Genomic DNA, 24,668 nt, shown 5'->3' with positions numbered 1-24,668 from the left:
AGTTCTAAAAGGTCTTGCAGGTCTTCATAGAACTGTTCAATTTCAGCTTCTTCAGTGTTACTGGTTGGGGCATAGGCTTGAATTCCATGATATTGAATGGTTTTCCTTGGAAATGAACAGAGATCATTCTGTCATTTTTGAGATTGCATCCAAGTACTGCATTCTGGACTTTTTTGTTGACCATGATGTCTACTCCATTTCTTCTAAGGGATTCCTGCCCACAGTAGTAGATATAGTGGTCATCTGAGTTAAATTCACCCATTCCAGTCCATTTTAGTTCACTATTCCTAGAATGTCGACATTCACTCTTGCCATCTCCTGTTTGACCACTTCCAATTTGCCTTGATTCATGGACCTGACAGTCTAGGTTCCTATGCAATATTGCTCTTTACAGCATCGGACCTTGCTTCTATCACCAGTCTCATTCACAACTGGGTATTCTTTTTGCTTTGGCTCCATCCCTTCATTCTTTCTGGAGTTATTTCTCCACTGATCTCCAGTAGCATATTGGGCACCTACCGACCCAGAGAGTTCCCCTTTTAGTATCCTATCATTTTGCCTTTTCATACTGTTCATGGGGTTCTCAAGGCAAGAATACTGAAGTGGTTTGCCATTCCCTTCTCCAGTGGACCACATTCTGTCAGACGTCTCCAACATGACCCGCCCGTCTTGGGTGGCCCCACACAGCATGGCTTAGTTTCATTGAGTTAGACAAGGCTGTGGTCCATGTGATCATATTGGCTAGTTTTCTGTGATTATGGTTTCAGTGTGTCTGCCCTCTGAAAAGCTTTTCTCCCCTAGAAAAGCTTAATATTATCCTGTTCTTACAACTGGAACATGATCTTTGGCAAGGCTGTCAGGCAAGGGGCTGAGAGGTGATAAGTGCTTAACCACAGCAGTGGTAGTTTGGGTGGGGCAGATTTCTTATCTGTAGATGGGGGGAGTAATGCCCAGGCCCATGTTTGTTAGAAGGATTAAATGGGATTGTGAAAGCACATGTAAACTATGAAAGCCAGGGAATCTTAGGTAGCATCTTTCTTCTTCAGAATGTTAATCAGCCGTCAGCCTCATTTTCCGACCTTTTCATAAGTGTTCAGTTGTAACCCACTGTCAGGTTAGGTACCACCTGAAGATCTTTTTTATCACGTGTTTATTATAGCTGACGTTTCTGCCACAGTGATGTGCCCAGTAAAATGAACTTGGTATGGCTTTATTCCATACATGTCAGACTTTGGCAGTATGATTTATTGAAAAAGGGAACATTTCATACCTAGTGTTATTAGAAAAAAATGAAACCTAGTCATGTGGGGGATAGAGAAGTTTAGTAATAATCATGCACTGTTTTATGGGTACACAGTGTTTCATGGGCTACACCATCTTGAAAATTAGAAAGAGGAAGATAATTTTATATTATCAAGAATTAAAACCTTTGATATGTTTTAAATCAATGCCATTTTTATAGACCTAACAGGTTTGTGTTGACTGCATTCATTATAAGCACTTAACTCTTACTCTTTAGCCAGCTCCTAATGAAAAGACAGAGGTTACAAAGTTTCTGTAGATAAAATGCTCAAAGTTTCTAGGAATGATAGTTCCTAGGAATCATAAGTGAAGTAATATATTCTGCTTTTTAAGTTTCCAGCTGATGAATTTTTTCATGTTTTCATATATTATTACATGAATTTGTTCTTTTAATTTGATGATGATATGACTGTCTGACACATTATAATCTCTTGGTGATTACTCACTGAGAGATCCAATCCTGTCTAAATATAGGATGGGATTATATCATTAAAATAAGTCAGGGAAGTACCCTATCATATATAAAATACATACTTACAGTGCTTGCTTAACATCAGTTTATTTGTTGTTGCAATCAGTGTACAAGATTCTCCTGGGAAATGTGCGATTCATGGAAAATATATTTTCTTATGCCTAATCAATTTACACTTATGTGGAGATGCTAAAGATATACAACTGAAGTGATTTACCAAAAAAAAAAAAAACTTAGAAGATACAGATCAACATAAAGGAAAAAACAGACAGATTAGTGTCAAGTTATGGCCAACCTTTCTCAGGTTCTCCAAGACTGCAAGAACCTAACTGTGTTAGAGTCCACTGACTTACATTCAGTTGCTCTGCATTGCTGAATCTTCTTCATGTCTTTTGGTTTATCATTTTGTAGATCCTCATCATTTTCGCTTCACAGAGATGGTATCTAAGCTGGTAGCTTTTTTGCCTGTTGTAATATTTTTCCCACTCTAGTAAGCTTGTCTAAAATGATAAAAATATGCCTTTTTTCAATTTGCCTTTTATCCATTATTCACCAAATATTGACTCAAGAGTCAATTAAGGAATGCCACTTTAGAGACTCACATAGCATGGTGACAGAGGACTGCAGGAAGTCTATGCCTAAAACTTCAAAAAGCCTTGGCTAGGGAAAGTAAGGAGCCCAGTCAGCTCACATGTACTGTTCTTCACCTTGCTCTCTGCCACTTGCCTAGGTTATTTTTTGACCAAATTCAAGTTTGACTTCATCACGTGGCACTTCTACTCTTGCTTTCCCTACAGATTGGTGTTACCTTTCATGACTAGTTCCTTCTCTCCATCAGGCTGTGATATGGGTTGTAGCACATCAGTTTTTAGATTTGTTAAAATGGGTTCCTCAGTTGCTGGCATGCATTAGCATCCTGGGATTGTGGCAACAGTTTCTCCTGTGCTCCAATACCTGCATCTGCCTCTTCCTGTCTACTGCAATGATTGTGAAATGGTTTGCATGGAGATCTGCAAAATGTTACAAGGTTTTTAATGAAGAAAAAGGGTTCTAAGAACAAACTAGTATGAAGAATGGTGTCTTTACTGCAAGGCTTCTTGAAGCTTTTGATATGCTAATATGCATTGTGATATGCTAATGTGAATTGGGATTTTAAGAGGGAGAACTAATATAAAACTTATTTGATCCAGAAACTTTTTTTTTAAAGACAAACATCTGTCACCGTCACAGGGAATTATAGTGTTCCAAAGAATAAATTTTGCCAATTTTTGACATGGACTGCATGTCAAATCTAATTCCTTATACCTTGACCAAGTCATCATTCCTTCTCTAGAAAATATTGTTTTCGTATCACTCATATTAAAAAAATTTTCACTGTTCATTTTAAACTCCCATGGTCAGTTATATTAGTCTGTATACAGTCTCAGCAAAAAAAAGCAGCATAATGGTTTTAGCTTCTAGAGCCTTGGTTTTATGCTTCATGCCCATTCCAATGAATGTAAAGAGCAGTTTGGGGAAGAGTAGTATTCTAGGCTAGGAGGAAATGGCATGATTCCTTTTAGGCATTGCATCAGGCATTTTGATAGATACAGTTATCCAAATAAGGTGATTGTGTAGGCTCTTAATGTCATGAGATGATACGACATGTAATCAGGGAAGACACATGAGTTCAGATGTTAGTTGAGATCCCATGAATGAACAGAAGTTCTTAGAGTGAGCTGTGACGCAAGTGATCATTACAAGCCCACAGACCTTGTCTCTTGTAACAAGGGAAGGGGCCTTGGAGAAAGGAATTGGAATAAACATGGAGTCACCCATGGTGTGTCTGGTTTACCTGGGATGCCTTTCCTTACCCTTGTTGTCCCAGCATAACTAATAAGATTGCTGTCTTTCACTCTCAAGAAAGTGTTGGTTTGATCGATTAATTCTATAGACGGTTAAGATAAGGGAGAAGATAAGAATCAGTGTGTCCTAAATGTGAAGGAAATAAACATTACTTAAAAGGAAGAGAATAATGAAAGTTGTTAAGGGCAATGTTAAGTCAGCGATGATGAGGCTGACCTAAGATTTTAATGTAGAATAGTTGCAGTAGGAAAGTAACTTTCCTGTTTAGTTTTGACCTTATTGACCCTTCAGAACATTTTGCCAACTGTATTATTATTAAATGATCAGACCTCTTATTGTCGTGATATTTTGTCAGATTTCTGACACATTGTTTGGAAGATTTTTAAGAAATAAGAGAAAATTCATAATCATTCTTGAGCATCAGTTCAGTTCAGTTCAGTCGCTCAGTTGTGTCTGACTCTTTGCGACCCCCTGAATCGCAGCACGCTAGGCCTCCCTGTCCATCACCAACTCCTGAAGTTCACCCAGGCTCACGTCCATCGAGTCAGTGATGCCATCCAGCCATCTCATCCTCTGTCGTCCCCTTCTCCTCCTGCCCCCAATCCCTCCCAGCATCAGAGTCTTTTCCAATGAGTCAACTCTTCTCCTGAGGTGACCAAAGTACTGGAGTTTCAGCTTTAGCATCATTCCTTCCAAAGAAATCCCAGGGCTGATCTCCTTCAGAATGGACTGGTTGGATCTCCTTGCAGTCCAAGGGACTCTCAAGAGTCTTCTCCAACACCACAGTTCAAAAGCATCAATTCTTCAGTGCTCAGCCTTCTTCACAGTCCAACTCTCACATCCATACATGACCACAGGAAGAACCATAGCCTTGACTAGACGGACCGTTGTTGGCAAAGTAATGTCTCTGCTTTTGAATATGCTATCCAGGTTGGTCATAACTTTCCTTCCAAGGAGTAAGCATCTTTTAATTTCATGGCTGCAATCACCACCTTCAGTGATTTTGGAGCCAAAAAAAATAAAGTCTGACACTGTTTCCAATGTTTCCCCATCTATTTCCCATGAAGTGATGGGACTGGATGCCATGATTCTTGAGCATAGACTTTTACAACTAAATTGCTTTAAGTATTAGTCAAAAAATAAAATTATATATATAAAACTGTGCATCTCTTTATCTTCCATAGCGCTTCATATTGCATTTACACACAGTAAGCACTTAATAAATGTGTACTTGACATGTTAATGCATAATCTAATTATTGGCTAATACCAAAAAGACCTAAATATAATTATAAAATAGCTAAAACACCTTGTTTAAAGTTTTGGCAATGTGCATACAATTTAAATGAATTTAAATTTGGATGGACTGTTCAAACTACTGCACAATTGCACTCATCTCACACACTAGCAAAGGAATGCTCAAAATTCTCCAAGCCAGGCTTTAACAGTAAGTGAACCATGAACTTCCAGATGTTCAAGCTGGATTTAGAAAAGGCAGAACCAGAGATCAAATTACCAACATCTGCTGGATCATTGATAAAGCAAGAGAGTTCCAGAAAACATCTACTACTGCTTTATTGACTACACCAAAGCCTTTGACCGTGTGGTTCACAACAAGCTGTGGAAAATTCTTCAAAAGATGGGAATACCAGATCACCTGACCTGCCTTCTGAAAAATATGTATGTAGGTCAAGAAGCAACAGTTAGAACTGGACATAGAACAACAGACTGGTTCCAAATCAGAAAAGAGGTACGTCAAGGCTATATATTGTCATCCTGCTTATTTAACTTATATACAGAGTACATCATGAGAAATGCTGGGCTGGATGAAGCAGAAGCTGGAATCAAGATTGCCAGGAGAAATATCCATAACCTCAGATGTACAGATGATACCACTCTTATGGCAGAAAGCAAGGAAGAACTAAAGAGCCTCTTGATAAAAGTGAAAGAGGAGAGTGAAAAAGTTGTAAAACTCAACATTTAGAAAACTAAGATCATGGCATTGGGTCTCAACAGTTCATGGCAAATAGATGGGGAAACAATAGAAACAGTGACAGACTTTATATTTTTGGGCTCCAAAACCACTGCAGATGTGACTGAAGCCATGACATTAAAAGATGCTTGCTCCTTGGAAGAAAAGTTATGACCAACCTAGACAGCATATTAAAAAGCAGAGACATTATTTTGCCAACAAAGGTCCATCTAGTCGAAGCTATGGTTTTTCCAGTAGTCATGTTTGGATGTGAGAGTTGGACTATAAAGAAAGCTGAGTGCCGAAGAATTGATGCTTTTGAACTATGGTGTTGGAGAAGACTCTTGAGAGTTCCTTGAACTGCAAGGAGATCCAACCAGTCATTCCTAAAGGAAATCAGTCCTGAATATTCATTGAAAGGAGTGATATTGAAGCTGAAACTCCAATACTTTGGCCACCTGATGCAAAGAACTGACTCATTTGAAAAGACCCTGATGCTTGGAAAGATTGAAGATAGGAGGAGCAGTGGACGACAGAGGATGAGATGGTTGGATGGCATCACCAACTCAAAGGATATGAGTTTGAGTAAGCCCTAGGAGTTGGTGATGGACAGGGAAGCCTGGGGTGCTGCAGTCCATGGGGTTGCAAAGAGTAAGACACTACTGAGTGACTGAACTGACTGATGCAACTTAATGTCTTTCATGGAGACACAAACTAGTTTTACCATTTCACCATAAGGTACAGAGTGTAGGCTAACTGTTTTAATATTTTCATGTTAGTTGACTACTTTTGTCAGTAACCCACTTAAAAAAATAATTTATTTTAATTGGAGGATAATTACTTTACAATATTGTGATGGTTTTTGCAATACATCACCATGAATCAGCCACAGATACACATGTGTCCCCCCCATTCTGAACCCCCGTCCCACCTCTCTCCCCATCCCACCCCTCTAGGTTGTCCCAGAGCACTGACTTTGGATGCTCTGCTTCATACATTGAACTTGCACTGGTCATCTATTTTACATATGGTAATATACATGTTTCAATGCTATTCTCTCATATTGTCCCATCCTTGCCTTCTCCTATATAGCCCAAAAGTCTGTTCTTTACATGTGTTTCTCTTTCTCTGCCTTGCATATAGGATTGTCATTACCATCTAGTTATTCTTAGGGATTATGAAGGAAATTGATATTACTGGCTCTGCATTAAAGAGCTTAGATTATTCATGTACCATACAGGCAGTTGGAGAGATTGCTGTTGTTGTGTGCAGGGAAATGAGTGCAGATAGGGAAATGATAAATTAGCTTATGGAAGAAATATCAATACAAAGTGCTGAGTCTGGTAGGTAGAAACTTTCCTCCATTGAATAGATCCCATAGATTCTTTCAGAGTGCCCTTACCTTAAAGGCTGTTTGTATACACTAAGTATTTTTTATGGAGAAAATAAGATCACAACATTTTAGGAAATTTGCCAAATAGCCGTGTGCCAACTGTATTCCAACAGAGACTGGAGACTGAACAGCAAGGAAGCTGTTGTGCTAACCTATCCATAGGTTGAAATAACAGATTCTAGGCTCTTAATTGAAAGGAGGCTATCGGTCTGAGACATTCTGAAGGCAAAATGAAAAACTCTTGGTAATTAATTTTATAAAGGGGTCACACAGAGATTGGAGACAACAACAGACCGGAGAAGATCAATGGTGCTGTTGCTCATCTCAGGTTTCCTGATGATCTTTTATGTATGTGTCACCTGGGGATTGACCTAAATGTTCTCTAAAGAGATTTATAGCTTCTACCTTTCTAAGGAATACAAATAAATTATTCTTTTTTAAAAAATTTGGAATTTCTTTTGTTTATTGCAAACATTGCATAATGCTGAAGTTTAAAGAACATCAAAATCATTACAAATCATATTTGCCAAATATACATATGAATTAATAAATGTCCCTTTTATAATTAAAAATATGCTGTTAATCTTTTCATATCTCTCCTAAGAGATCCCGTTCATCATCTTAATGGTCACCTAGTTTTCAATTGTGTTGTTTTGCCATCATTTGTATTACCCAACCTTTATTGTTGAACATTTTACTCTTTCTGCATATTATAAAGAACACTTCAGTTATCCTTTTTGTGTGCTTATTTTATAATGTCATGGTGTAACTTCCAAGAAATGGGATAATTGGTCCAAACAGTGTGCCCATTAAAACTTCAGCTGAGACCACTGAATAACTAAATCTCACCATCCTTGCTGTCTGCTGGTACATCCCAGGTTTCTTCAGGAATCCTGATCTCAAGACAACATTCTACAATATGCAAGTCCCCTTAATGTCTGGCTCTGGAAATTGCATAATATCATCACTGCCATATTCTATTGGAAGTCATAAACCAGCCCATATTAAAGGAAGCATATTCCACCTTTTGGTGGGAAAAGCAATAAAGTCTTATTGCAAAATGATGTACATACCAAGATAGGAAAAATGTATGGTCAGATTTTGAAATCTACCACAAAGGAACTTAATGACAAAGATTTGGAAGCAAGAGTAAACTGTTTGGAGGCTCAACAAGAAGATAGGTTATGACACTATTTTTCAGAATATATGAGAAACTTTTGTCTGTCCCACAGATACCATTCTTAGTAGCCTCAAGAGTTTATTTAGGTTGTTGGCAGTACCATTTCACTCTGAGTCTTGGATCAATAATACTCATGTTTTGGTAAAGATGTATTTTAATATTATTTCAAGTTTTATATTTAATGCTTCCATATTAATGCAAGTATAATAGTAACACCCACTTTATATAGAAAGAATAAGTGATCTAATGTTACCTCCCTCTATTGTGTCTTTTTACATTCTGGTGCTGAAGATTAGAGAAATGGCTTGCAGGTATAATTAATGAAAATTACATTTAAAATGTCTATTTAGGACAAAATAAACAGAGGAGAGTTATAAATAAATTTATTTTTTCACCATAGTGGATCCATTCTGTATTCACCATACTTTTTCTTTTACTTTTTTCTTTTCTGTAGCTGATAAAACTAGATGTACAACTTGGTATAGTGAATTGATATTTTCATTTTATAATTTGAAGAGAAAAGGAAAATCTCTGCATCAAATCATTGAACTACTGCAAGACTATCTGATCTCATCATTGTAGTTGGATTATTTTGTGTTTTAAAGTTTTTTTAAATAAAAAGGTATAAGAATATATATGAATACCCTGAAAAATATAACTAATAAATGAATTCAGTCAAGTTGCAGGACATAAGATTAATATGCAGAAGTCTGTTATCTTTCTATATACCAATAATGACCTATAAGAAAGAGAAAATTATCCTATTTAAGATCCTATCGAAAAGAGTAAAATACCTAGGAATAAAATTAACCAAGGTGGTAAAAGAACTGAGCTCTGAAAACAACAAAACAGTTATGAAAGAAACTGAAGATGATAAAAGTAAATTTAAAGATAGCCCATTCTCTTGGATTGGAAGAATTAATATTGTTAAAATGGTCATTCTACCCAAAGCAATCTACAGATTTAATGTAATCCCTATCAAAATACCCATGAAAAATTTCACAGAACTAGAACGAATAGTCCTAAAATTAATATGGGACCACAGCAGATTCTTAATTGCCAAAGCTATATTGAGAAACAAGGACAAAGCTATAAGTATCAGACTGTTTTCAAATTATATTACGGCCTCCCTGTCATATAGGCTCTTTGTTTTCAGACAGTGTTACAAAGATATAATAATCAAGACAGTATGATTCTGTCAGAAAACAGACACATAGATCAACAGAATAAATAGAGAGCTTAAAAATTAACCCACACACATATGGTCAATTAATCTTAGACAAAGGAGACAAGAATATACAATGCAGAAAAGACTCTCTTCAGGAGGTGGTGCCAGGAAAACATGACAGTTAAAAGAATGAGATAAGAACATTTCTTCATGCTATATACAAAAATAAATTCAAAATGGACTAAAGACCTAAATGTAAGACTAGAAACCACAACACTCCTAGAAGAAAACAGGCAGAACACTTTTGGACATAATATTTTTTTTTTTTGGATCTGTCTCCTAATGTAAAGGAAGCAAAAGCAAAGCTAAACAGCGGACCCTAATTAACCTTAAAAGCTTTTGCACAGCCAAAAAAATCATTGACAAAATAAAACAACAACACACTCAATGGGAGAAAATATTTACAAATTATATGGCTGGAAAGGAGTTAATATCCAAAATATATAAATAGCTCACATTGTAGTGAGCAGTGAAAGTCACTCAGCCATGTCCAAGTCTTTGGATCCCTATACAGTTCATGGAATTCTCCAGGCCAGAATGCTGGAGTGGGTAGCCTTTCCCTTCCCCAGAATATCTTCCCAACCCAGGAATTGAACTCAGGTCTCCTGCACTGCAGGCGAATTCTTTACCAGCTGAGTCACAAGGGAAGTCCAAAAATACTGGAGTGGGTAGCCTATCCATTTTCCAGCAGATCATCCTGACCCAGGAATTGAATTGGGGTCTCCTGCATTACAGGCAGCTTCTTTAACAACTGAGATATCAGGGAAGCTTGCATATCTGAGAGTATTATGTAAATGAATTACACTTCAATAAAAAATAGTAAGCATTGCCATATAATTATTGCAGGCTTCTCAGGTGGCTCTAGTGATAAAGAAACTGCCTGCCAATGCAGGAGATGTAAGAGACACTGGTTTGATCCCTGTGTTGAGAAGATCCCCAGAGGAGAGCAAGGCACCCCATTCCTACATTCTTGCCTGGAGAATTCCATGGACAGAGGATCCTGGAGGGCTACAGTCCATGGGATTGCAAAGAGTCAGACACAACTGAAGGGACTTAGCATGCACACATGTAATTATTGAAACTAGTTTGATACAGTCAGTTTTCATGATGATCATGGTATTGGCTGAAAGCTATTGAAATCTTTCCAATATCTTGCTGTAACTTGATAAAAAATATTTTGTTCTCTGTGACAACTTATCTTACTAGTTGAGCATTAATTCTAATAATGATTCAGTCAATTCATTGTATTACCTGGAATTCCTCCTTCAAAATGCCAACATCCCTAAGAGGGATAGTGTATCAAATTCTTTTCAATATTTAGCACTTCAGTTCAGTTCAGTCGCTCAGTCGTGTCCGACTCTTTGCAACCTCATGACTCTCAGCACGCCAGGCCTCCCTGTCCATCACCAACTCCCAGAGTTCACTCAGACTCATGTCCATCGAGTCAGTGATGCCATCCAGCCATCTCATCATCTGTCGTCCCCTTCTCCTCCTGCCCCCAATCCCTCCCAGCATCAGGGTCTGTTCCAATGAGTCAACTCTTCGCATGAGGTGGCCAAAGTACTGGAGTTTCAGCTTTAGCATCATTCCTTCCAAAGAAATCCCAGGGCTGATCTCCTTTAGAATGTACTGGTTGGATCTCTTTTTTCACTCTCCACTTTCACTTTCATCAAGAGGCTTTTTAGTTCCTCTTCACTTTCTGCCATAAGGGTAGTGTCATCTGCATATCTGAGGTTATTGATATTTCTCCCGGCAATCTTGATTCCAGCTTGTGCTTCTTCCAGTCCAGCGTTTCTCATGATGTACTCTGCATATAAGTTAAATAAGCAGGGTGACAATATACAGCCTTGATGTACTCCTTTTCCTATTTGGAACCAGTCTGTTGTTCCATGTCCAGTTCTAACTGTTGCTTCCTGACCTGCATACAGGTTTCTCAAGAGGCAGGTCAGGTGGTCTGGTATTCCTATCTCTTTCAGAATTTTCCACAGTTTATTGTGATCCACACAGTCAAAGGCTTTGGCATAGTCAATAAAGCAGAAATAGATGTTTTTCTGGAACTCTCTTGATTTTTCGATGATCCAGCGGATATAACATCAAGTAATTAATGAAATTAATTTCTAACAAGATAGTTGGCATGGTTCAGGTACTAGGTAAATGGGATATGGATTAAGTGAATACTGGGAAAGAGGAAATATCTGGTTCATAACTGATGCCTGGAGGGTGCTTTCTTTTATGGGTCATTGCAAAAGAGCATCCAAGGAAACCTGAAGCCATTATGAGACAGCTGGAAGGAGAATAAAACTTCAAAATTGGAGGCCTGATTTTCAGCTTCACTTTGTTCAGCCACTTGGAGTGATTTCAAGTATTTTAACAGGCTATGTGATACATATACAATCATATTTTGGTGGAACATTTTCCTTCCATGTCTTAAATTTCATTTATTAAAGGTAGACTTTAGTAAATAGAAATAGAAATGGAAATGATGGTTGAACCACTTATGTGGCTTTAATGGTTACCAAAATGCATTCTTATATAAGTATTTTTAACTACATAGTCTAAGGCTAATGATTACTTGCCAAGATTTATAAAAGAAAGATAACTAGGAAAAATAAATGTTTGATGTCAACATGAATGGGCACAAAAAGTCTAAAAAATATAAATTGTTATAAGACAGTGAATGGCTGCAGCATGACCTAAGGAGCAAGCAAAATGAAGTGACTGAGAACATAATTTATTCAGAGAACTGGATATCATCATCTGATCTGTTATTCTGTGCAACTTATAAGAGTGTAGGTAAAGTTACAATTAATTAGCTCAATACAGATTCCGTTTGACTCTGCCAGTTGTTTAACCATGAGAAATAAACTATACTTAATTTATATACTCGATATCGATATAAGCTCATTTGTGAATTTTTGTAAACTATGAAAAGGATATGATGATCACTAGTTTTCTTTCAAAGACTATGATTTTGGAGAATTAAGGATGAACACTTTTCCCTTGGAAGTAGTGAGTACTACTTGAGAACAGAGATTATGTTTTATCCTTAGTGACTATTTTAGTGGAGGCATATAATAGATGTGCAATAAATATCCATGGAATTAAACAATGCATGAATGAAATCTGGGATTAAGTTATATGACATTATTCAATCATTTAAACTTTGTTTCTTTTCGAAAGCATTCATTCATGACTTCAATGTTTATATTATACAAATAATGGATGTTTTTGAGTATTAAGATATATTCAATAAAATATATTAAATTTTTTTTCCCTAAATATGCTATTAGACTCTGATGTGTATCATAAGGAACTCACTACTCTCCTGTCTCAGGTTTATTAATCAGTTGAGAATCAACTATTCATAAAACTGTTTATTAGAACATTAGAGTTACATAACTAATCAAAATTAGTGGTTTAAAACAAGAACAGCCATTTATTTCACTCACAAATCTATAATTTGTGCAGGGCTAGGAAGGCATGACTTATTTTTGGCACATATGTTATCGCTGGGTTTGCTTGAGTGGGTCTGAAAAATTCACTTATTAGTTGGCTCAGCCACATACATGGCTAGTAAGCTGATGTTGTCAAGCTGTGTGCTGCATACGGAATCATAGATTGATAGGACATTTTCCTTCCCATCTTAACTATAATTATTAAATATCAGTATAAATAGAAGGGGAAGTGATGGTTGAACCATCCACCCTGCCTTAAATGTTATCAGAAATGTCTTCTTATATCCATAGTTAAAATTGTTCAGCCTAAGGCCAGTGTTTAGCTGGGAGCTCAGCCAAGACTCTTGGCCAGGGGCCTTGATTTCTCTCCATGTGGACCTTTCCAGAGGAATATTCAGGCTCCTTCACAACACAGAAACTATATTCTAGTTATTTTAGCAGGTATTTTAGTAGTGAGGAATTAGAAATTTCTAGTTTCTTAAGGCATGGGCCCAGATATTGGCATGTGATTATAGTTACCATAGTCCATTAGGAAAATAGTTAATAGAGTATGCCTAGATTCAAGGGAAAGGAAAAAAGACCCTGGCTGTCTATGGAAGGAGTGTCAGAAAATTATAGCCATCTTTAACCTAATTTTCTTTAAAATAATCCCCTTGTGGTGAATAAGAAAACTATAGGACTTTTAGGTAAGACATTTTCCAGTATATATGTCAGAATTACCAAGTGAAAGTCACTCAGTTGCGTTCAACTTTTTGTGATCCCATGGACTATACAGTTCATGGAATTCTCCAGGCCAGAATACTGGAGTGGGTCGCCTTTCCCTACTGCAGGAGATCTTCCCAATCCAGGGATTGAACCCAGGTCTTCCATATTGCAGGTGGATTCTTTACCAGCTGAGCCATGAGGGAAGCATTTAAATATGATAAGCTAGTAAAACTGGGCTTGTCTTAAATTTTCTTAAACTTAAAAGGCTGCTGCTACTGTTGCTAAGTCGCTTCAGTCGTGTCTGATTCTGTGCGACCCCATAGATGGCAGCCCACCAGGCTCCCCCGTCCCTGGGATTCTCCAGGCAAGAACACTGGAGTGGGTTGCCATTTCCTTCTCCAATGCATGAAAGTGAAAAGTGAAAGTGAAGTTGCTCAGTCATGTCCAACTCTTAGCAACCCCATGGACTGCAGCCTACCAGGCTCACCCGTCCATGAGATTTTCCAGGCAAGAGTACTGGAGTGGGGTGCCATCGCCTTCTCCAAAAGGCTACAGGAAAGCATATAAAAAGAGGCTTAACATATTTTAACTGGTCAATCAAATTATTAGTAGTAAAGTAGGAAAATTACCTCTATGGCATCCCATTCAAAGAAAGTAAAAGTGGAATTGAAGTCGCTCAATCATGTCTGACTCTTTGCGACTCCATGGACTGTAGCCCACCAGGCTCCTCCATCCATGGGATTTTCCAGGTAAGAGTACTGGAGTGGGTTGCCATTTCCTTCTCCAGGGGATCTTCCCGACCCAGGACAAACCTGGGTCTCCCGGATTGTAGGCAGACTCTTTACTGTCTGAGCCACCAGGAAGTAAAGTAGGAAAATTACCTCTATGGCATCCCATTCAAAGTATCAGATCAGATCAGATCAGTTCAGTCGCTCAGTCATGTCCGACTCTTTGCGACCCCATGAATTGCAGCACACCAGGCCTCCCTGTCCATCACCAACACCTGGAGTTCACCCAGACTCACGTCCATCGAGTCAGTGATGCCATCCAGCCATCTCATCCTCTGTCATCCCCTTCTCCTCCTGCCCCCAATCCCTCCCAGCATCAGAGTATTTTCAAATGAGTCAACTCTTCGCATGAGGTGGCCAAAGTACTGGAGTTTCAGCTTTAGCATGATTCCTTCCAAAGAAATCCCAGGGCTGATCTCCTTCAGAATGGACTGGTTGGATCTCCTTGCAGTCCAAGGGACTCTCAAGAGTCTTCTCCAACACCACAGTTCAAAAGCATCAATTCTTCAGTGCTCAGCCTTCTTCACAGTCCAACTCTCACATCCATACATGACCACAGGAAAAACCATAGCCTTGACTAGATGAACCTTTGTTGGCAAAGTAATGTCTCTGCTTTTGAATATGCTATCTAGGTTGGTCATAACTTTCCTTCCAAGGAGTAAGTGTCTTTTAATTTCATGGCTGCCATCACCAAGTTATATAATAGTCCCCTACAAACCTTGCCGGGCCAAGCAAGAGCATTCATGTTTGATGAATGACAATAGGCCTTCCCAATTCATTTACTATCTTAATATGGCCAGGACATGTATCACCTTGGTTTCTCAACATTTTATTCTCTCACATGCATTAATAATGTGTACTTTTGCGTTTTTGTGTCACCAGTAGTGAAACTTTGATTTGAAGAAAAGAATGTTTCTGGAAAAAATGTTTCCTAGGTTTTTGGTGTGTCATTTTACTGAAGGAAAATATTTAAATACCTATAATGTTCCAGGAACTGATCTTTGTTCTGGAAATACAGCAGTGAGCAAAAAAGAAAGGACAAGGCCCAGGCTAGTATTTATGGATTTTGCATTTCTAATTGGGGAGGTAGATATCAACAGATAAATATGTCATATAAATTAAAGTAGTGATATGTAAGTTTAGGAACAAAGACATAATATCGGGTAGAGACTGATGCTGAAGGAAGGGGATGTTTTTTCTGCTGAGTGAAAGTCAATTGTTTGGAAGCTATTTCCATGATGATGATGCTGATATATACATAACATTTCATGGATGCTTACTCCGTATTGGACTCTTTTAAAACCATTTTATATGAGTTATTTTATTTAGCACAACTCCTTTGTAAAGTCTAGAGTAACTGTAAAGTTGTAAGAGAGGAAATAGAATCATCGAGAGCTCTAGTAACTGGTCCAAATACACATAGCTAGTCAGTGGGAAAGCATGTACTCTTAAAGGAGACAAGGATGCTGGTAGAGGTGGTGAGAAGAAATTGAATTGAGGCTCTATTTTGAAGGTAGAGCCAATAGGAATTGATAGTGGAGTAGATTAGATGAATCAAGTGAATTGAAGAAAGACTCTGTAGCTATAGTCTGAACAAATAGGTGTGGCTTTGCAGTTTAATGAGATGAAAAATGCACTTGGTTGTTGAAGAGAAGGTAGTGTTAAATAAAAGTTCTCTTTTGAAAATGTTAGATTTGAATGGCATTAGACATTCAAGAGTATCTGTGTATCTGTTAATTCAAGAGAGAGGTTATTACTTTGGGAGTTAGCAGCATAGAGCTAGTTTCTATTGAGACCGATTTCTTTCATTGTCAGGTGTCATGTCCCACGGTCACTTCCCTTGAGGTTGTACTCTTTTATCCTGTGAACACAAACTGTGGTGGGAAGCAGTATTGTTGCTTGCCATGGAATGTCATACTTGCTGTCACCATATTTTATGAGATATGCACTAGTCTTAAATGTTGAAAATATTTTTAAAGAAGAAGTGATTTCTCTTTTTAAAAATATACATATATTACATAGATTTGTACAGATGATAAAACTTTTATAAAGTTGTATACCCCCAAAATGACTGCATGAAAAATACTAGTTAAATATAATGTCTATTTGTTTTTGTTGTTCAGTCACTAAGTCATGTCCGAGTCTTTGTGACCCCATGGACTGTAGCCCTCCAATTCTGTCCATGGGATTCTCCAGGCAAGAATATTGGCTTGGGTTGCTATTTCCTCCTCCAGATGGTCTTCTCGACCCAGGGATTGAACTTCCATCTCTTACATCTCCTGCATTGGCAGGCAGATTCTTATAGTTCTGTAGGATGTCATAATTGAGAGAGCTACATGTGGGTATATGTGAGCTTTCTGCTGATTTTTATAACATTTCAAAGTAAAAAACTTTTTACATAATTATGTATGTATTATATATGTATATATAATTATGTATATATTATATGTATTACAAATATGTATGTATGTACAAATATACATACATATTTATACATATAAATTACATATATTGTATATACATATATGCATGCACATAATTATATATATATATAATATGTATTACAAATATGTATGTATGTACAAATATACATACATATTTATACATATAAATTATATATATTGTATATACATATATGCATGCACATAATTATATATATATAGTTGAATGTCTTACCTTAAATTATGACCTTGATTAGTCTTACTCAGTATAGGACACCACACTCACATGAAAGCTGGAGGCAGAAGGTATCTTTGTAATATACCCAGCTTAATGGGATGTTGATTATATCCTTCATTTATTAATGATGAAAACTGTAAATACATTGACAGTTTTATTCATATTTCAGTGCTTAAGCTATTCATATGACTAGAATGTGTGCATATTTAATGTACCCCAAAAGATGAAATGTGTGGTAATTTGTTTAACTAAAAGGCAGTAGTAAGACACTTTGGCAAATATAGCATATTACAAGCATGTTAGGGAGCCAAACAAGTTGAACATGTCAAAATAATGGTTCTGTAATATTCACTGACATTTTAAAATAGCTGGAGGCTATTCAAAAGCTTGACTGTAGCATTATTTAATTAACCTGTAAAAAGCTCATTATGTAAAAAACAAACTCTCTTCATGTCACTTTCTTGGAAATTCAAAATTCCATGTTTGTTATATGATTCTTCTACCATCAATTTGTTCACATTATTTCTGTGCTTGTCTTTCTTAATACCGAAAATGAGGAATAGAGTTTTAAGTTTGTGATTACCTCTACTTTTTGTTTGTTGGTCTGTGCTGACACCAACATCCCAAAATAATAGCAATGCCCCCCCATAAAAACAAAATAAAAACCCTAAAAAGTGATTTAAAAAAGAACCCGAGTAACTGCTTGTAAAATCACAACTTCCTATTTTGAAATTTTAATTTGTTATGCCCAAAGAGCCACTGTTCTTAAAGAAAACAAGTGATTTTCTGAAAATAGATTGAGGATCTTAAGCTGCTTCACTGGTTTGATGTTATACTCTTTCCATCAAGTGGAATTTGATTGATGAAACTGTGAAATGAAACAGTTCATACATTTTGTTCAGAGGAATTATTTTTTCAAATGCTTAGAGGAACAAGAGTGGAAGTGATCATTGTCTGATATTCTATTTATTTGTTAAATGCTTTTGCAATGAGTATGGTTATTAACTATAGTGTTCACTGAATATTAAAGGGAATAAAATACTGCCTTCTTTTTAAAAGAGCTTACTGTTAAGGGATAAAACTAAAGGGACAGGATAGGTTAGGAGTGGTATGTGATTGAAGATGTATTTATTTGGCTCTGAACTCAACTGCTTTTAGAAGTTTTTTCAAGATCAGGTTAACATTAGTAACCTGATAGATCTGGAGAAAGAGGAGTTGGTAAATTATTGGTTGATGGAGGAAGTAGCAATCAGGGGCATTAAAACACCTTATACTTTTCTTTAGCTACTGTAGATAGATAACAGAGGTTTACAGGTTACAAGTTACTTTATTCTTAAAATAATGAAGTAAAAAAATCTTTACAGTACTGGATTACTGACATAAATTTAATAAATAGAAATTATCAGATAAGATCAGATCAGATCAGTCGCTCAGTTGTGTCCAACTCTTTGCGACCCCATGAATCGCAGCACGCCAGGCCTCCCTGTCCATCACCAACTCCTGGAGTTCGCTGAGACTCACATCCATCAAGTCAGTGATGCCATCCAGCCATCTCATCCTTTGTCGTCCCCTTCTCCTCTTGCCCCCAATCCCTCCCAGCATCAGAGTCTTTTCCAATGAGTCAGCTCTTCGCTTGAGGTGGCCAAAGTACTGGAGTTTCAGCTTTAGCATCATTCCTTCCAAAGAAATCCCAGGGCTGATCTCCTTCAGAATGGACTGGTTGGATCTCCTTGCAGTCCAAGGGACTCTCAAGAGTCTTCTCCAACACCACAGTTTTTGCTTTGGCTCCATCCCTTCATTCTTTCTGGAGTTATTTCTCCACTGATCTCCAGTAGCATATTGGGCACCTACTGACCTGGGGAGTTTCTCTTTCAGTATCCTATCATTTTGCCTTTTCATACTGTTCATGAAGTGGTTTGCCATTCCCTTATCCAGTGGACCACATTCTGTCAGATAGCTGTTAATTCCAATCCTGTTTCTTCCTAGAATCTTCTAGAAATGAAACACCTTGATTTATCTTCTCATCCTATATTTTTGATATTCTGTCAAAAATATTGATAAGGAAGGAAATATTCCAAAAGCTGGAAAAAGCATGCAGTGAGAATGAGCATATATTTCTAAACTGAATCATCAATTCCTCAAAATTTTGAATTGATTAAGCTTCATTCAGGAAGTCAGGGCTGGAGGATAATTTTAGTGATAAGGCTAAGAGGCAAATCATAAACTCGGATCATCTAATTCTTCATGAACTCTATCGACCACCATCATGTTTTACCAAATTGACTAGCTGGTGGTCACTCATAAAATCATGTTTATCATACTAAAGATAAGATTTACTGAGTGAACACCAAATTCTAGGCACTCTTCTCAGGGGGTTATCATGCATAATCCTGAAAAGTTTATTAAGGTATCTCTGTCAGATAATTTATTGATCTGGCCAGTATTCATATAATTTATTTTCACTTGGGATATTTGTTTTATTTTCATCATTTCTTCTCTTTCAGCTCTTCTTTATGCAACTATTTTTGGAAATGTTACCACAATTTTCCAGCAAATGTATGCCAACACCAACCGATACCATGAGATGCTGAATAATGTACGGGACTTTCTGAAACTCTATCAGGTCCCCAAAGGCCTTAGTGAACGAGTCATGGATTATATTGTCTCAACATGGTCCATGTCAAAAGGCATCGACACAGAAAAGGTATGGATTATTATAACCGTTTTTTTTACTTATTTTATGTTTCAATAGGATCTTCAGATGCATGAAACTTGGTCACTCACATAGTACTTGTATATTATTGTTATTCTGTATTTCACAAGCAAATATCAGTCAGTCATATTACTTAGCACTTAGAAGGTAGAAAGCAGTCAACCATTAATCATCAATTAGTACTAGTAGCCATCACACTTAATTTAGGGTTTGTGGTTCCTGAAAACAACTAATTACTTCATTTGCCTAAAATGCTCTCATTACCACTCAGAATAATTTTCCAAATTCCTCAAAAATGCTAACAGTGTTGCCATTTCTCCTGCTAGATTTTATTCCAGATTTCTCTTTTGACACTTTGCTCATTTAAAATTTAGAAACATCCTTGCTTATAACTAAAAGGTTATATGTCTTCTATTTTACCCTCTACTTAAATTCATCTTCTCTCATTTCTGTTTTATAATGCAACTTAAAATTCTTTGTTTTCCCCATTTCCTTACAAAACATGAAATGAATACCACCTCTGTAATCCACCTGACATTCCTAATTTCTTTCTTGTCTTTTTATGGAATCTCTAAATTTTTACCATCTAACATATACCAGGGTGAAAGAAGAAATCAAAGTCCTTTCATGATAAATAAAGTAAAATTAAAAAGTCCTCACTTCCTGTACTCAGCTGATTCACATCAAACTTAGAGAATGACATGTAAGGCTTGTATATAACAATTTTAGAGAAAACTGATCTTGAACTATTTCATTTTATAAGCATTGATGAAGGCTTTATTTTTAGCTATTGATTTTTGACATATGGTAATCAGCACATAACTTGGCCAACAAAAATCCATAGTCAAAGCTATAGTTTTTCCAGTAGTCATGTATGGATGTGACAGTTGGACCATAAAGAAGGCTGAGTGCTGAAGAATTGATGCTTTTGAACTGTGGTGTTGGAGAAGACTCTTGCAAGTCCCTTGGACTGCAAGGAGATCCAACCAGTCCATCCTAAAGGAGATCAGTCCCAAATATTCATTGGAAAGACTGATGCTGAAGCTGAAGCTCCAGTACTTTGGTTTGACTCATTAGAAAAGACCCTGGTGCTGGGAAAGATTGAAGACAGGAAGAGAAGGGGATGACAGAGGATGAGATGGTTGGATAGCATCACTGACTCAATGGACATGAATTTGAGCAAGCTCCAGGAGATGGTGAAAGACAGAGAGGCTTGGTATGCTGCAGTTCATGGGGTCCCAAAGAGTTGGACATGACTGAACGAAAGAACAACAACAAATCAGCACATAATATTCCTTGCCATTTCCCACAAATTTTGTGTTTTTAATCATAGGAGGTTGACATAGTATTTCTTTCAGACCTTCTCAACAAGCACCTTTCAGTGTCATGGTGAAAGAACCAACAAACAAAATAGATTTTTAGTTAGGGGAATTTCATGAAGTAAGTAGGAAATTTTCAGCCAGAACAGGTGTTGTTAGGGGCAGAACGGCTGAGGGGAGTTGAAGGGAATGGACTTGAAAAGTAAGAGTAGAAGGAGGGAGGTCTGCAGAGAGTGAAGTGAGATTCTGGAGGATAGCTGTGTGGAAGAATTATGAAAGAGGGTGATATTTGCTCATTTTTCCACAGTTTGCAAGATGCAATTAAATGGTCCCTTAATGTGGAATATGTGACCACAGAGGGGAAAGGACAAATTGCACATCTGTGGAATTTGATTAATGTGTGCCTGAACTGATATAAGGTTATTAGTGAGGGAATCCAAAGAAGGAAAAGAATCTTCCTCAGAGGTGCATGTGAGAATCAGTGTTTAAATTGCCAAATGCAGGATATTCTTTGAGGTCCACACTCAGTGAAACTGAGCTCGGAGGCAACCATCTACCTTGTCAATCAGTATCTTTGTCAGAAGCTTTTCTTTCCAGAAAATTCAGGGGGGTCTTATGGTAGCTGACAGAAAACATCGGTAAAATGTTGGAATGATAGCTCTTTACATAAACCCAGAGCCTATGCCACAGATCTGATGCAGATCTGATCTTTGAGTTCCTTTCTCTTTCTCTGAATTCCCAGATGCTAGGTTAGTGCAATAATGGAATCAACAGATTCTCACAAGCTTCCCCTCTGGTACCTACTCACCTGTCTGCTTCATGATACAGTTAGGGTATAATACACTGGCATTGGGTGCATATGGAAGTGCATCCACAATGTAGTTTTAGTATAGACATTTTTTTGGTTGTTTGCTATTCACTATTTGTGGTCACAGGAATGTACTTCCGATTGGTAGAATATTGATGGAAAATGGATGTTAGGGAAAAAACATGAAGTTAATATTAAAATCGAAATAGAATTTTTATTCACATGAAAATATTTTTAAAGAAATAAATAAAAATATTACAGTGAATTCAGTTCAGTTCAGTTGCTGAGTCGTGTCCTACTCTTTGCGATGCCATGAACTGCAGCACTCCAGGCCTCCCTGTCTATCATCAACTCCTGGAGTCCACTCAAACCAATGTCCATTGTGTCGGTGATGCCATCAAACCATCTAATCCTCTGTTGTCCCCTTCTTCTGTTGCCTTCCATCTTTCCCAGCATCAGGGTCTTTTCAAATGAGTCAGCTCTCTGCATCAGGTGGCCAAAGTATTGGAGTTTCAGCTTCAACATTAGTCCCTCCAATGAACACCCAGGACTGATCTCCTTTAGGATGGACTGGTTGGATCTCCTTGCAGTCCAAGGGACTGTCAGGAGTCTTCTCCAACACCACAGTTCAAAAGCATCAATTTTTTGGCACTCAGCTTTCTTTATAGTTCAACTCTCACATCCATACATGACTACTGGAAAAACCATAGCCTTGACTAGATGGACATTTGTTGGCAAAGTAATGTCTCTGCTTTTTAATATGCTGTCTAGGTTGGTTATAACTTTCCTTCCAAGGAGTAAGTGTCTTTTAATTTCATGGCTGCAGTCACCATCTGCAGTGATTTTGGAGCCCAGAAAAATAAAGTTAGCCACTGTTTCCATTGTTTCTCCCTCTATTTGCCATGAGGTGATGGGACCGGATGCCATGCTCTTAGTTTTCTGAATGTTGAGCTTTAAGCCAATTTTTTCATTCTCGTCTTTCACTTTTATCAAGAGGCTCTTTAGTTCCTCTTCATTTTCTGCCATAAGGGTAGTGTCGTCTGCATATCTGAGGTTATTGATATTTCTCCCGGCAATCTTGATTCCAGTTTCTGCTTCCTCCAGCCCAGCATTTCTCATGATGTACTCTGCATATAAGTTAAATAAGCAGGGTGACAATATACAGCCTTGATGTACTCCTTTTCCTATTTGGAACCAGTCTGTTGTTCCATGTCCAGTTCTAACTGTTGCTTCCTTACCTGCATACAGGTTTCTCAAGAGGCAGGTCAGGTGGTCCTGTATTCCCATCTCTTTCAGAATTTTCTACAGTTTATTGTGATCCACACAGTCAAAGGCTTTGGCATAGTCAATAAAGCAGAAATAGATGTTTTTCTGGAACTCTCTTGCTTTTTCCATGATCCAGTGGATGTTGGCAATCTGATCTCTGGTTCCTCTGCCTTTTCAAAAACCAGCTTGAACATCTGGAAGTTCACGGTTCACATATTGCTGAAGCCTGGCTTGGAGAATTTTGAGCATTCTTTAATAGCATGTGAGATGAGTGCAATTGTGCGGTAGTTTGAGCATTCTTTGGCATTGCCTTTCTTTGGGATTGGAATGAAAACTGGCCTTTTCCAGTCCTGTGGCCACTGCTGAGTTTTCCAAATTTGACTGCCTACTTATAGCCAATGAAGTTGTTCAGAACTGAACTCCTAATCATCTCCCGTAAACCGACTCCAGTGACATTCTTCCCTGGTGCAGTTAATGGAAACTCCACCCCTCAGTTGTTTAGGACAAACCTCCTATGTTGAAACTTCCACCAAAATCCTGTTGGCTCCATCTCTGTTTCTCACCACCTCCATTGCTGTTACTTGGTTGAAGTCACTCTCTTTTGTCCCACGTGTGTTATTTTGTAGCCAGATGATTGATCTGTGCATCCTCCCCTGTCCGTTTATAAATTATTTTCAAAATGGCAACCAATAAGCTTATTTGGCTTTCATAATAAAACTTTCTATCTTTTCTGTTACTCTCATCTCTCTTTTCATCTTATTTATCTAATCCATCCTTCCATCCATTCATCCCTCCATGTATCTATCTGTTATATAATTCATCTTTACTTTTGATAATAGGAATGACATTGGTTGAGCCTGTTATAATAGGATAGAAGAAAGAAAATGAAAGTTTGATGACAGTAATCCATAAATCTTATAGTTGTAGAAATAATCTTAGAAATATGGATTTACTTGAAGATAGCCTTAGTATACTGCACCTGGTTTTTAAGAGTTATGCTGTTTGATACTGGGCTCCTCTGGTGGCTCAGATCTTAAAAAAAAATCTGTCTGCAATGCAGGAGACCCAGGTTTGATCCCTGGGTCAGGAAGATCACCTAGAGGGGGGAATGGCTACTACCCACTTCAGTATTATCTTCTGGAACACAATAATGTGTGAAACAAAATCTTTGTTCTAATGTTTCTCTTGTTAGTTTTAAAACAGCTATATATATTTTTTCAGCTGCTGGTGCTATAGAATTTAATGATGCATTGCAGCTAATTAGAGAAAACCTTCACCCCAATGACTGAGATTTCATTCTACCACTTCCACATATTTAGTTTTATAGATTTTTTTGAATTTGGCTTTAAACCTACAAGCAAATTAATCACTGTAATTTAATTCAGTCTTAACTTGTCTTTTGTGAATAATGCTTTCTCTAATATAAGTTATGGCATTAAGATCAGTACTGATGTGAAGTTGTAGCATTTTTATCATGAAAGTTTGCCTTAGGAAATTTAAAAATATAGAACAGTATCTAGATTAATTTTATTTGGTTGAAAGTA

The 24,668-nt window shown here is 37.4% G+C and overlaps 1 protein-coding gene across 2 annotated transcripts in view; it reads left to right on the top strand.

Moving 5' to 3' along the window:
• KCNH5 (potassium voltage-gated channel subfamily H member 5) overlaps window positions 1-24,668 on the top strand; it is a 425,893-nt gene that overhangs the window by 245,792 nt on the left and 155,433 nt on the right. For both annotated transcript variants that reach the window (XM_070797700.1, XM_019967980.2), the window contains one exon: window positions 19,523-19,722. In XM_070797700.1, coding sequence (XP_070653801.1) covers window positions 19,523-19,722 — 200 coding nt within the window. The remainder of the gene's footprint in view (window positions 1-19,522; window positions 19,723-24,668) is intronic.

This window comes from Bos indicus, chromosome 10, assembly GCF_029378745.1.
Source record: "Bos indicus isolate NIAB-ARS_2022 breed Sahiwal x Tharparkar chromosome 10, NIAB-ARS_B.indTharparkar_mat_pri_1.0, whole genome shotgun sequence".
Taxonomy (NCBI): Eukaryota; Metazoa; Chordata; class Mammalia; order Artiodactyla; family Bovidae; genus Bos; species Bos indicus.
This window is presented reverse-complemented; position numbering and strand designations above follow the sequence as displayed.